The 14,598-nt window shown below is 49.1% G+C and overlaps 1 protein-coding gene across 5 annotated transcripts in view; it reads left to right on the top strand.

Moving 5' to 3' along the window:
- The first annotated feature begins 9,359 nt into the window (after positions 1-9,359).
- LHPP (phospholysine phosphohistidine inorganic pyrophosphate phosphatase) overlaps positions 9,360-14,598 on the top strand; it is a 119,508-nt gene continuing 114,269 nt past the window's right edge. For all 5 annotated transcript variants that reach the window (XM_061162870.1, XM_061162868.1, XM_061162872.1 and 2 more), the window contains exon 1: positions 9,360-9,532. In XM_061162870.1, the coding sequence (XP_061018853.1) occupies positions 9,408-9,532 (125 nt within the window). In that variant the 5' untranslated portion in view covers positions 9,360-9,407. The remainder of the gene's footprint in view (positions 9,533-14,598) is intronic.

Genomic DNA, 14,598 nt, shown 5'->3' on the forward strand with positions numbered 1-14,598 from the left:
GAGGGTATTGTCCTGGTAACGACAGCAAGCATTCGCAATAATAGCTCTTCTTTCTTGGGCACTTTCTATGGACCAGGCACTGGGCTGAGCTTTTTGCTTATTTTGGGTTATTTCATTTAACCCTCACCACGACCCCACGAAGCAGGCACTGTTATACCCCCAGCTTACAGTCGAGAAAACCAAGCTTAGAGAGCTTCAGAGTGACTTTTGCCATGACCCCAGAGCTAGGAAGTAGGGAAGCTGAGATTTGGACCAGGGTAGTTAGATTTTTAGAGCCTGATTCAGTAACGTTCTTCTCTTATAGGAAGCCACATTCCTGCCCCAGGGTGAAATCCCATTGCAGACATTTTTCAAATGGCTTTCTCTCAAGGTGACATGCGATCTGAGATATAGAAGAGGACCTCTGAGAAGTAATTGAACCCAAGCACTGCCTGGGAGGATATGGTGGTGCAGGTTTGGGATCCAGTCTTGGACGCTCTTTCAGCCACTGTTTTCTAATGTTTTAAGATATTCCCAGGAGGAGCCCAAGAGAAGGAAACTGCCAGGCGAGCCAAATTGCGCTGGACATCTGGAAAAGTGGAGAGACACGTCACTGGGAGAAAGAGAATGGGGCGGGGGGTGCGGGCGGAAATGCCAAGTGGCAAGATGAGAACATATGAGGAGAGAATTGGGGAAGGACAGGGCCAGGCGAGCAGGAGGCTCTTTCTGGGCTCTTTTGATGGTGAGCATCACGTGTCATTGTCCTACCATGCGGAAGAGAGGCATATGCAGAGTACAGACAGGGGAGCAGAGTAGGGCTTGGCAGGTATATGAAGCACCTGCTTCCTGGTTGAATGGAGACCCCTGTGATCATTCTTGGAGGTCTCCTGCAAGGCAGGGGACAAAGTCCTCTGTTACCCACACCTGTGCCCAAATTTCATACCTCCAGTCTTTTTTTAAAATTGAAATATAGCTGATTTACAATGTTGTGCTAGTGTCTGGTGGACAGTAAAGTGATTCAGATATATGTGTATACATATACTGTTTTCATATTATTTTCCATTGTGATGTATTATAGGATATTGAATGTAATTTGCAAAGTGAATCAGATCTATATGTATATACATGCCTTCATATTCTTTTCCATTGTGAGATATTACAGGATATTGAAGGTAATTCCCTGAGCTGTACAGTAGGAACTTATTATCTATTTTACATATGTATTAATAATTTGTATCTCAGTTCAATTCAGTTCAGTCGCTCAGTCGTGTCCGACTCTTTGCGACCCCATGGACTGCAGCATGCCAGGCCTCCCTGTCCATCACTAACTCCAGGAGTTTACCCAGACTTATGTCCATCACGTCGGTGATGCCATCCAACCCTCTCATCCTCTGTCGTCCCCTTCTCCTCCTGCCTTCAATCTTGCCCAGCATCAGGGTCTTTTCAAATAAGTCAGCTCTACACATGAGGTGGCCAAAGTATTCGAGTTTCAGCTTCAGCATCAGTCCTTCCAGTGAACACCCAGGACTGATCTCCTCTAGGATGGACTGGTTGGATCTCCTTGCCGTCCCAGGGCCTCTCAAGATACAGATACGAACTTGCTCTATGTCCAGTTCAGTCTGCTTCTGCTGCTGTCAAATTCCTAGTTTATCCCTCCTCCACTCTCTTTCTTCCTGGTAACCATAAGTTTGTTTTCCATGTCTTTGAGTCTGTTTCTGTTTTGTAAATAAGTGTATTTGTATCATATTTTATTTCTGGCAGCGCTATTTGGCTTGTGGGATATTAGTTCTCCAACTAGAGAGAAAAGCCCTTGCTCCCTGCAGTGAAAGTGTGGAGCCCTAAGCACTGGAGCACCAGGGAAATCCCATTTGTCTCATATTGTAGATGTCACACATAGGTGACATCATATGGTATTTGTCTTTCTCTGACTTAATTTATTATGATCATCTCCAGGTCCATCCATGTTGCTGCAAATGGCATTATTTCCGTCTTTGTTATTATGTCTTTAATATTCTTTTTCCTGGTCTCCTTGCCTCCAGCCTTGCTGCCCCCACAGGCTGTTCACCTCACAAGAGTGTGCAAATTCCAGCCCTCGGAGGGCCGGCCCCTGGCCCCCACGACCAATCTAGCTGGGCCAGGAGCCTGGCAGGTTAGAGTGCCCGCGTGCCACATCAAGGGGCTGCTGCTACTCATCTGGCCCTTACAGAAAGGCTGACCAGTGTGACCAGATCTGTATATTGCCTCAAAGAAACTGGAAATCTGAATTTTTATGTGACATTCCCAAAGTGTTAAATGCTAGTGAACAATTCACAGGGCTTCTGCAGTAGTTCAGCGGTAAAGAACCCGCCTGCCATGCAGGAGATGCAGCGTCGGTCCCTGGACAGGCTATGTTCTGGGTAAGATGTGTGTGGGTTCCCTGCCCACGCATGCTACCTTCTCAGAGATCCTGGCCCGACCCCGGATCCAGCCTGGGTGGATGTCTCTTGCTTTGCCACATGAGCATCCTCACCCCGTTTTCTAGTACTGGTAGTTTGACTTTGCTCAGGTATCCCAATCCACGTATGTAGTAGTGGTGGGACTGCCAATCGAGGGTCCCAGGGTGGGAGCAGCCTCCTGTAGGACCCCCCCCAAATCAGGCTCTCTTCCTGGGAATCTGAAGCAGAGTGACTGACACTGACCTGAGGCTGCTGCATCCTGGCAGCAATGCCTGAAAGAAACCGTCTATTATTTTGCACACCTGGAAGTGATGGTTCTGGTACTGTCTGAGGTCTGGTTGAGCATTTCATTTTCTTCTGTAAATTGTCTTAAAGCCTTCCCCATTCTCCCCTCCCCCTGCCCCCATTTTGGAATTCAATTAGCTGGGGTCAGAGAGCCCTGACCAGGACAGCCTTTACCCCACTGTATGCGATACAAACTGCTTGTTCCTTGGGCTGACCTGAAGCCAGAGGCTTTGTGCATTTGTCTTTGTGCTTGTTAGCACCTGGTGCTTAGCAGATCAAAGAATTGAAAGGAATAAACTGTGGCCCAATAGCATAAACCCAGGGCTCCTGAGCTTGATTGAGATGGAGTGGGGACTTCTCTGGTGGTCCAGTGGTAAAGAATTCACCTGCTAATGCAGGGGACATGGGTTCAATCCCTGGTCTGAGAAGATTCCACATGCAATGGGGCAGGTGGGCCCACAAGCTGTTACTGAAGCTCTAGAGTTGGTGCTCTGCAACAAGAGAAGCTACTGCAGTGAGAAGCCTGCACACCACAAGGAGGAATAGCCCCAGTTGCTGCAACCAGAGAAAGCCCGCACCCAGCAACGAGGACCCAGCACGGCCAAAAATAAATAAACCAAAATTTAAAAAAAAGAAGATTGGAAACCGCACGCCTTAAGAAGGGGTACAGGCTCAGCTGAAAACAAGAATGAAATGCAGACATGATTAGCTATGGATAGGGTTTTATAGTAGATCCTACTTCTTTTTTTTTTTTTTTAGTTCTACCAGTTTATTGCTACCAACCCATCTCCCTCCACCCTCGTGCACACATGCTGAGCCATGTAACCCCATGGATTGCAGCCTGCCAGGCTCCTCTGTCCATAGACTTTTCCAGGCAAGAATACTGGAGTGGGTTGCCATTTCCTTCTCTGATCCAACTTCTTTAGGGGAAATTCCACAGGCCTGTGGAATAACCTTATGCTTTTATGCTGGGCAATTATGCTCTTTGCAGAAGAAAACTGCCGGGACAGAAGAGAATGGAGAAAAGAGTTTATTTATATCCCCCTCCACCCAGCTGCAGGTCAGCAGTGGCCACATTCCTGTGTGAAGCCCACAGCTCTCTTGGCTATAGGTCTTAGGTGGTTGTAGTCCTCACCCTCAAGACCTACACACCTCCCAAAAGCCCGCCCCCTAATACCATCACCTTAGGGGTTAGGATTGCAACACACGACTATGAGAACATAAACTTTCAGACCACAACAACCTTGTTACAATGCCATCTTTTTGCTGGGGGCATCTCTCCCCCACCCCCAACTGCATTCTATGTGGCCATGGGGATATTATACACAAGCGCCTCTCCCCAGCCCCTAAGTCAGGCTGGACCATCACAGTACCACTTCCCTCTGAACACAGACATGAGGGCCAGTCAGAGTTCTTCCTGCAACTCTCAGACCAAGTTGAGGAAAAGTTCTTTATCGGGTGGTTCACCCAGGGCTCTGTGGGGCTGGAATTGCCGGAGTTCTCCCTTACCCTGACCCCACTGTTAGAGAGAGCCTGGCCAGGCCACAAGAGAAGGAATCCAGAGAGGGGGGCAGTCAGTCAGTTCAGTCACTCAGTCGTGTCTGACTCTGTGACCCCATGGACTGCAGCACGCCAGGCTTCCCTGTCCTTCACTATCTCCTGGAGTTTGTGCAAACTCATGCCCATTGAGTCGGTGATGCCATCTCATCCTCTGTCATTCCCTTCTCCTCCTGCCCCCAATCCCTCCCAGCATCAGGGTTTTTTTTCCTGATGACTCAGTTCTTTGCATGAGGTGGCCAAAGTATTGGAGTTTCAGCTTCAGCATCAGCCCTTCCAATGAACACCCAGGACTGATCTCCTTTAGGATGGACTGGCTGGATCTCCTTGCAGTCCTAGGGACTCTCAAGACTCTTCTCCAACACCACAGTTCAAAAGCATCAATTCTTCAGTGCTCAGCTTTCTTTATAGTCCAACTTTCATATCCATACATGACCACTGGAAAAACCATAGCTTTGATTAGACAGAACTTTGTTGGCAAAGTAATGTCTCTGTTTTTTAATATGCTGTCTATGTTGGTCATGGCATTTCTTCCAAGGAGCAAGAGAGAGGGGCAGAGTCAGGAAATGGAGAGTCAGGGAGCCCAGAATGCCTCCATTCATGCCTTGGAACCAGACACACCTGGAACCATCAATGACTAGACCGACTGCATGAGCCAATAGATTCTTCAACTTAAGCCATTTGAAATCGGGTTTCTGTCACTGGCAACCAAAGAGTCCTAGTTAATACAAGCAAATCTGGAAGGATTATACACACATCTATTCAGCAATAGAGGATTGGAAGGATTCATATTTAAGCTGAAATTCAGACATGATTTGTAGACTTGTTATTGGAAATGTAAGAGGCCAAGCTCTGTGGATGAAATACTCCTCCCTGGACACTGGAGGGTTAATGTGCCACTTCACTAGCTTTGGCCCAAAACATAGAAACAAGAGTCTATTGGGTCAGGATTCTGGGGCAGCTTTTTTCTCCTGGTATAAAGGCCAAGACTCAATTGTCACAGGCCCTTTCTCCTTTTCCTTCCCCTTTGCCTGAAATGCAGATATGATGCCTGGGGCAACAGCAGGCACCTTGAGAGCATGAGAAAGAAGCCATACGCTGAGGATGGTCTAGCAGAAAGATGGAAGTAGTCTATTTCCTGACAATTCTGGGAGCCGCTGTACCTGCCCAGGACTGCCTACCTCTTGGCTTCTTGATCTATGAGAAAAAAACAACTCAATCTGGTTGAGCAACTGCAGGTGGGTTTTTGTTATATGCAGTGAAAACAACTCTAACTTATACAATGCCTAGACATGAGTTTGAGCAAACTCTGCGAGATAGTGAAGGACAGGGAAGCCTGGCCTGTTGCAGTCCATGGGGTCGCAGAGTCAGACACGACTGAGTGACTAAACAACAACAAAAATTACATCCAAAGAAAGGTCATGGACTTTTGGGTCAGGTCTGAGCCCACACTTAGAGACCTGCTGCTTTGGACTGACATGTCATCCTTCAGGTGAGGGACTTGGGTCCCTGTATTCGTTTCCTATCATTGCTGTAACAAATTACCATAAATTTAGGGGCTTTAAAACCACAAATTTGTTCTCTTACAGCTCTAGAGGCAAGATGTCCTAAAATCAAGGTGTTTGGGGGGAAGGAGAGGGTGGGATGAATTAAGAGAGTAGTACTGACATATATACACTATCATGTGTAAAACAGATAGCTAGTGGGAAGCTGCTGAATACAGAGGGAGCTCAGCCTGCTGCCCTGTGATGAGCTAGAGGGGTGAAAAGGTGGGGTGTGGGAGGAAGGCTCAGAAGGTGGGGGATATATGTATACTTACAGTGGATTCACTTTGATACACAGAAGAAACCAACACGATATTGTGTTGGTTAATAGTTAAAACAGATATTAAAAGCTAATTAAAAAGTCAAAACTTTTTAAACTTTTTTAAATTAAAATTTAAAACATTAAAAAAGTTAAATTAAAAGTTTAAAAAGATATTTGAGAAGTAGGAGTAGGGCAAATATAGATAAAATAAAATATTTTAAAAAACGAGCCTGTGGGGAGACTCCTTTTCTTCACTTTTTCCAGCTGCTAGAGGCTGCCTGCATTTCTTGGCTCATGGCCCCTTCATATTCAAGCCCAGCAGTGCAGCATTTTCAAATCTCTCTCTCTCTCTCACCTCCACTTTTGTTGTCATGTCTTCTCTGACTCTTCTCCTGCCTCTCTCTATCCTTTACAAGGACTGTTGTGATTAGATTGAGCCCATGTGGATCATCTAGGATAATCTCTCATTTTAGATCTCTCATTTAAGATCTTTGGCTTAATCACATCTAAAAAGTCCCCTTTGCCATGTAAGGAAACACATTTACAGGTCCTGGGCAGTAGCAGGTGGGCATCTTCAAGTAGCCATTATTCTGTCTCCATAATCTCAGATACAGAAAGCTATTTGCCCAAGGTCATGCCCAGCCAGTGGGAGAGGGAGAAGTATGTGTGGGCTCACCCCCACAGGCAGAAGTGCCCTTTTCCTGCCTCCCTATTTGGCATGAAGCTAAAGCCCAGTCAGGCTTCAGGCTGCCCTGCTGCTCAGAAACCACTGCTGCCCTCCACTGCCCACAGAGTCCATCCTCTTGGCTATGTCTGTCACTCACTGGTACTGGCCACATGTTTGATCCATAGCCTTAAACGTGTCCCTCTTGTTCTCTGCCCAGTCTTAACTCAAAGGTAAAGATCATACTTTAGACCCTTCTGCACCTGTGGAGTGGGGCGGGGGTGGACTTCCAGATGGCACTAGTAGTAAAGACCCCACCTCCCAATGCAAGAGAGGTAAGAGACATGGGTTCAATCCCTAGGTCAGGAAGATTCCCTGGAAGTGGGCATGGTAACCCTCTCCAGAATTCTTGGCTTGAAGAATCCCATGGACAGAGAAGCCTGGCTGGCTATGGTCCATAGGGTTGCAAAGAGTCAGACAGGACTGAAGCGACTTAGGAGACACACGCAGGCACGCGTGTACCCGTGGGACCCACTGAGTCAAGAGAGTTGAAGTTCAACATGTTGATGATGCATGGCTCATTATGGTCCTGGTAGATTATCCAGATCATTCAGTTCCTGTACCCCAGGATCAGGAAGGCGAAAACTACATTTCCCAGACTCCCTTGCAGGTTGGACTAGGTTCCACCAAGCCAGACATGGTGAAAGTGAAATGGAGCCAACAAATGAAAAGAGAGAATCTTCTGAGGGAAATGTGCATAGGTTTGGTTCTTTGGGGGCAGTACTGTCAGTCCCTGTCATCTTAAGAACCACATGACTGGGCATTTCTCAGAGCTGCATAGCTCTCTGCTGTGCAGTGCTTGAGCTTGGTTTCCCAGTCCCCTTGGAAATCTGCAAGCTCCTTAATGCCCTGTGTGAACATGCCCTCCTAGCTGGAGTGGTTTCTACTGTCTGCAACTAAGAACCGTGAAAGTGAAAGTCGCTCAGTCGTGTCCAACTCTCTGCGATCCCATGGACTGTATAGGGCATGGAATTCTCCGGCCCAGAATACTGGAGTGGGTAGCCATTCCCTTCTCCAGGGGATCTTCCCAACCCAGGGATCAAACCCAGGTCTTCCGCATTGCAGGCGGATTCTTTACCAGCTGAGCCACAAGGGAAACCCAAGAATACTGGAATGGGTAGCCTATCCCTTCTCCAGCGGATCTTCCCACCCCAGGAATCTAACCGGGGTCTCCTACATTGCAAGCAGATTCTTTACCAGCTGAAACCCAAGGTCTCATATTCATTTCTCCCTCAATCAGAATGTGAATTCCCGAAGAGCAGGAAGGATACTCCTGTAAGGTCAGCAGGCTACAGTCTCCCCAGTAAACTTACCAACATGACATGCACGATTCACTGAACTGGGTTCGAGTTCTAAGATTCTGATGAATTCTTCATCCTCTCTGTAACTCCAGAGACTGAAACAAAGTAGTCATCCAAATATGGTCTTCTTTTGAAAACTTAAAGCTAACTCAAGCCAAGAGAAGTCAAATTTTTTCAAGTTTCAGTTTAAACACTTGAGTCAGAGGTGTGGTTGAGGAAATTCTTCCCCTTTTCTGTCAACTTTTACTTACTACAAAAATGATGTAACATTAAATAGAATGTTTAAAATTCATCCAAAAATCTCACTGGGCAAACATGTTGCAATATTCCCATTTCCTTTTCAGCCTTATTCCTATGCATCCTTATTTTTGCAGGCAGGGGTCTACATTTTTTTTTTTAATTAATTATTACTTTGGCTGTGTTAGATCTTTGTTGCAGCATGTGAGATCTTCATTGTGTCACAAAAGATCTTTCCACAGGGCACACCGAGGGGGTGCACAAACTCTCATCGTGGTAAACGGGCTTAGTTGCTCCCGGGAATGTGGGAATCTTATCTCCCTAACCAGAGATCGAACCTGTGTCCCACGCCTTGCAAGGCAGATTCTTTACCACTGGGCCACCAGGGAAGTCCCTACATTCAGTTTTGCATTCTGCTTTTTCATATAATGCTCTAACACAAGCATGTTCCATAACCTAGTCTTCCCTTTTGATGGCACATTATTTCTTTCAGCAGCCATTTTACTTCTTGAGCAATTCTGGTCCCTGTCTTCCAGCTTGTTTTGGCATCACAGCTCATACTGCAGACATGCTTTTAGGTTCACTTCCTTACCACTGATTCTCAGGGGCACAGGATTGTCCAGTCAATGCGCCCAAATATCGCCCCTGCTTTTAGAACTACGGTCTGGCCAGAGGGTGGGAATACCGTCCAGAGTCTTTTCCTGTTCTCATTCATTTTTGCTCCTTTTATATAGTTGCCTCCTTGTTGTCTCAACTTGCATTGCTCTAATTCTCAAGGGGGTTGGCTATTTCCCGGGGGGTTTGCTTTTCGGCTTTTGCTGACCTTTGTCCACGGATCTCCAGTTAAAGGACTCCCGTGTCGGGGAGTGGGGAGTAAGCGCACTAGTCTTCCTAGCTATCTCCCCGTCCCGCCCACTCTAGCCCCACCCCTCCAGCCGTAGCCCCACCCCTCCAGCCGTAGCCCCGCCCCACCCTGCAGGGACCGGGACTACACTTCCCAGGAGGCCTTGCGCGGCCTGCGCGGCCGCAGCGTCCGCCGCCGGTTGGGACGCGGGGGCCCGAGCTGCAGCGGGGCTGGCCGAGATGGCCGCGTGGAGCGAGCGGCTGGCCGGCGTGCGCGGGGTGCTGCTGGACATCTCTGGCGTGTTATACGACGGTGGTGAGGGCGGTGGCGCGGCGATCGCCGGCTCCGTGGAGGCGGTGGCGAGGTGAGTGGGTCGCGCTGGGCGCCGGGCGCTGCGCTCAGCCGGGTCCCGAGGGCCGCGGGGGACGGGGCGGGGCTCCTGCTGCTGCTCTGGCCCCGCCCCTCTGGGCAGGCGGAGGGCCGGCCCCCGGGACCCAGGACCCCACTGCGGGCACCTGGAGAACCCTGAGGCATTTCGGGCTCTGGGCGATCGTGGGGCTCTGCTGGTTAGAGTTGCTCCACTGTCCATCAGGGCAGCCCCTGCTGCTTGCTGCTGAGTCCTTGGAATGGGACTAGTCTGAGTTAAGATATTCCAAGTGTGTAGTCTACACGGATTTCAAAGACTTAGTGTTCTGTTCAGTCGCTCAGTCGTGTCCGACTCTTTGCGACCCCATGGACTGCAGCACGCCAGGCCTCCCTGTCCATCACCAACTCCGGAGTTTACCCAGACTCATGTCCATTGAGTCGGTGATGCCATCCAACCATCTCATCCTCTGTCGTCCCCTTCTCCTCCCGCCTTCAATCTTACCCAGCATCAGGGTCTTTTCAGATGAGTCACTTCTTCGAATCAGGTGGCCAAAGTATTCGAGTTTCAGCTTCAACATCAGTCCTTCCAATGAACACCCAGGACTGATCTCCTTTAGAATGGACTGGTTGGATCTCCTTGCAGTCCAAGGGACTCTCAAGAGGCCTCTCCAACACCACAGTTCAAAAGCATCAATTCTTCGGTGCTCAGCTTTCTTTATAGTCGAACTGTCACATCCATATGTGACTACTGGAAAAACCATAGCTTTGACTAGATGGACCTTTGTTAGCAAAGTAATGTCTCTGCTTTTTAATATGCTGTCTAGGTTGGTCATAACTTTCCTTCCAAGGAGGAAGCGTCTTTTAATTTCATGGCTGCAACACCATCTGCAGTGATTTTGGAGCCCCCCAAAATAAAGTCTGTCACTGTTTCCATTGTTTCCCCGTCTGTTTGCCATAAAGTGATGGGACCAGATGCCATGATCTTAGTTTTCTGAATGTTGAGTTTTAAGCCAACTTTTTCACTCTCCTCTTTCACTTTCATCAAGAGGCTCTTTAGTTCTTCTTCACTTTCTGCCATAAGGGTGGTGTCATCTGCATATCTGATGATATTGATATCTCTTCAGGCAATCTTGATTCCGGCTTGTGCTTCATCCAGCCCAGCACTTCTCATGATATACTTTGCATATAAGTGAGAAAGAGACTTAGTGAGAAAAATGTAAAAAGTTCATTATATCATTTTGTATTGGTTACATGTTTGAAATGATAGTAATTTGAATATGTTAGGCTAAATAAAATATATTTAATAATTCCACCTGCTTCTTTTGATCTTTGTTATTGTGGTTACCAGAAAACTTTAAATTACATTTGTGGCCAGCAGTATGATTCGGTTGGACTGCACTGACCGTCTGCTTAGACGGTAGGAGGGCATCCTGCCTGTTAGTCTTGTGCACCGAGGACACTGCCAGGACTGCTGATGGCACCTCTGGACCCGAGCTTTGTAATCGCCATTGGCATCTCAGAAGCACAAAGTGAGAGGGGCCATCAGGGTGAAGGGAGGGAGGAAGTGCCTTCCAGCTGGGGGGAACAGTGGCTTCAAAACCTGAAGAAGAGAGCTTGGCAGGTTCCCCTTCACAGAACTGACGAGCAAGCGAGGACTGGTGAGTGGCAGAGCCTGGCTACAGCAGGCCTTGAGAGTCGGGCAGAGCTGTTTGGATTCCATCCTGAGTGCAGGGAAAAGTCACTGAAGATTTTAGGCAAGAGTATCATGGGATCTGATTTATGTTTTAAAGAAATTAAAATATAAAAAGTGAAAGTACCAGGTTGCCTGGTGGCTCAGATGGTGAAGAATCTGCCTGCAGAGCAGGAGACCCGGCTTCAATCTCTGGGTCAGGATGATACCCTGGAGACGGAAATGGCAACCCATTCTGATATTCTTGCCTGGCAGACTACAGGCAGATCCTAGCAGGGTACAGATCATGGGGTTGCAGAGTCAGACACGACTGAGCAACTAACAGTTTAGTTTTATACAAGTACCAAGTGAAAACAGGAGAGATTCCCTTTGAAATCTTGGAGTGGGAGAACAACTTTGTAGCTCCACCTCAAAATCTAGACTGTTTATCTTATATTGCTTGTGAAGATGCATTTGGCATTATCTATTAGCATCTGCCTCATACATGAGAAATGAGATAGGTGGGAGGGTGTTTGTGGTAGTGCCTTGTGAGATAGCAAAAGACTCGAAACGTCTCAACTGTCCATCACAAGGGCAGTGTGACAGCCTCAGTCTATCAGAGAAGTTCTGTGCTGTATAAAAAGGATGAGCACCCCTGCCTTGTAGGCGTCCCATGTAGACAGGATGTGCTCTGTGCTGTCTTTTAGGGTAGAAAAGGTAGGAATGCAAGCATGTATTCCTGCTGGTAGGTTTGCATAAAGAAGCTGGAGGGAAGAACTTCACTATGGGAAGAGCTGGGGTGGTTGTAGGAAGGGGGTGGGAACAAGACTCTTCCCTGGCTAACTTGGTATAGAAACATTTTTACACATTTTTGAGCCACGTGGATGTATTTTCTTGTTCAGGATACCAAAAAAGGAATTTTTTTTAATTTTGTCTCAATAAAGCTGGAAAAAATGCCACATTTCCTTACCCCCACCCCCACCAACTCTTTTAAGAAGATCTCTGTCTGCAAAGCGCAGAAATAGGTGTTGGTGGGGCAGACGGCAGGGCTCCAGAGGAAAGAGGGAAGCAGGCTGCTGCGAGATCCTTGTGTGGTCCAGGGAGACACGAAGGGGTGTGGGCTAGCGGGTGGAGATGAAGAGAAGGGGGGTGAACTCAAGAGACCTTCTGGGAGCAGGACCAATGGGACCTTGGACCACTGGATGTATGGGGTATTGTGGGGTCCAGGGAGAAGATGAAGTGGAGAACGGCTCCGGTGTTGGACTGCAGCATCTGATGGGATGGAGAGGGGCCAGAGGGGGTTGCAGGCAGGCTCCATGACGGCTCTTGATGCAGTGCCTAGCTCTCGATAGACCCCAGGAGTGTGCCATTTAAATCTCACTTCCCACGTTCATATAGGAATTCCTGTTGTATGTGCTTTTAATTATTTTAAAATCAGGGCCACTTAAAAGCATCTTTACATTAAAGAAAAATACTCATCTCTTCTCCTGAGGGGGGTGTAGTTTCCCATTTTCAGTTATTTTCAATAGTGCTGCCACGAATATTCTAGAACGTGTCTTTGGTGAATGCATGGATGCGTTTATGCTGGGTACAGACCCAGGGGTGGAATTGCCGACCCTGAGATAGGCCTATAATCATCGCTAGAAGATGCTGTCGGGCCATTTCCCAAAGTGGTGTATGTGAGAGTCCCTGTGGCTCCATTCCTTACAAACACGTGGGTTTGTGAGTCCTTGGCATCTTCGCAAGGTCGTTTTTGCTTTTAGAAACCTGAGATGTAAAGGAGGTCAAGGATATGGAGAGAGCCTCAGTCCCATCCGTCCACCTTCTGCCAGGGAGCATGGAGTGGCTTCAGCAGCAGCCTTGGAGGAGGTCGGGCTGATTGCGAGCCCTTGCTTTCCAGCCAGTAGCATGGGTCTGGGTGCACCCTTCCTGGGCCAATGGCTCCAGGGATCCTTCAGGGAGCGCTTCCTCTGTGCTGGGCATTCGTGTCCATGTCGCTTCATCGCCCACTGCCGGGAGGCGGCTGTTGTCTCCCTCGATCAGCTGAAGCCACTGCGGCTCAGGGCTCGCCAGGTCTCCGCTGGGATGGCCCAGGGACCATGGGAACCTAGGTCTGCCCCACTCCTACTCTCTGTGCTGGACCTGAGCGTAGGGTCCTTTGAGGGAGACACGGGTATTGAAAAAGGATGGGGTCTTCTCTCCAGCAGCCTCCCTGGGTGATGCTCCCCTCCCTCGACACACTGTCCCACAGTCTGTCTCCCACCCCCGGGTGTGACTCTAAGGGGGTTGACCCTGCTCCGTTAACCACGGAGGGTTTGGACTAGTGTCTTCCCCCAACAGACCTCCGGGAGGTTTTTGTCTTAAAGGAAAGGAAAGTGATGTCCCACAGTTGTGTCCAACTCTTTGCAACTCCATGGACTGTAGCCTACCAGGCTCCTCCATCCATGGGATTTTCCAGGCAGGAGTACTGGAGTGGTTGCCATTTCCTTCTCCAGGGGATCTGCTTGACCCAGATATCGAACCCGGGTCTCCCACATTGCAGGCAGACGCTTTACCATCTGAGCCACCAGGGAATCCTCCTTTTGTCTTGGCCTGCTTTAATTCAACTGATTTGTCTAACTGGACTGTCTTTGGTAGCAGTGACAGTGTATCAGTCTAGCAGCCATATGATAACAGGCTATACAAGTAGCCCTCAAATGCATCCCAGCTGCAGGAGGGAGGTGCCTTCCCCACAGAGCACAGGATTGTTTCCTGCAGTTGACCATCCTGCTGCCCAGGGGCCTGGAGAAGGAGGCCTGGAGATCTGAACCACCCTGCAGCCCCCTGGCATAGGACAACACCACGTCCCCACAACTCTTCCCCACCCACCAGGGCCTTCCCAAGGGACCTGTGTGGCCCCTCCTCTCCCTCCGCCCACCTCACCCCCGTGCTCCCAGTTACACAGACTTCGGGTGGGTTTTCCCCTGACCAGCCCCTTAGCAGCCCAGCATCCACAGAACCTGGCTCCCCCACCCCACACTGCAGCACTGTCTGGCTTGAGATCCTTTTCTCTCTAAAGACTAGGCCCCTCCACTCAGGCCGAGGTCTCCCATGGCCAACTGGTCACGCTCAGGCCCAAGGGAGCGGCCCCTGCCCTCCTATGGGGGCCGCCGGAGCCCCGTGTCCAGACCCTCCTGGCGGCGAGTGTGTGTGGATCCTCTCCCCAGTAAAACCTGCCGGCTCCTGGAGTGTCCCTGGGGATGTCAGGCTTGGGGACACTCTTTCCCTCTCGTAGTGGCTGAGCCAAGAACAGGCTCTCCTGGTGAGCAGGCCCTGCCCTGCTGGCCTCGGTGGAGACCGCTGGGCTTGCATCACTTTTTGTAGTTGTTTTGCAGCCATACCCTGCCCTCTCTGGG

The sequence above is a fragment of the Dama dama genome, chromosome 15, assembly GCF_033118175.1.
Source record: "Dama dama isolate Ldn47 chromosome 15, ASM3311817v1, whole genome shotgun sequence".
Taxonomy (NCBI): domain Eukaryota; kingdom Metazoa; phylum Chordata; class Mammalia; order Artiodactyla; family Cervidae; genus Dama; species Dama dama.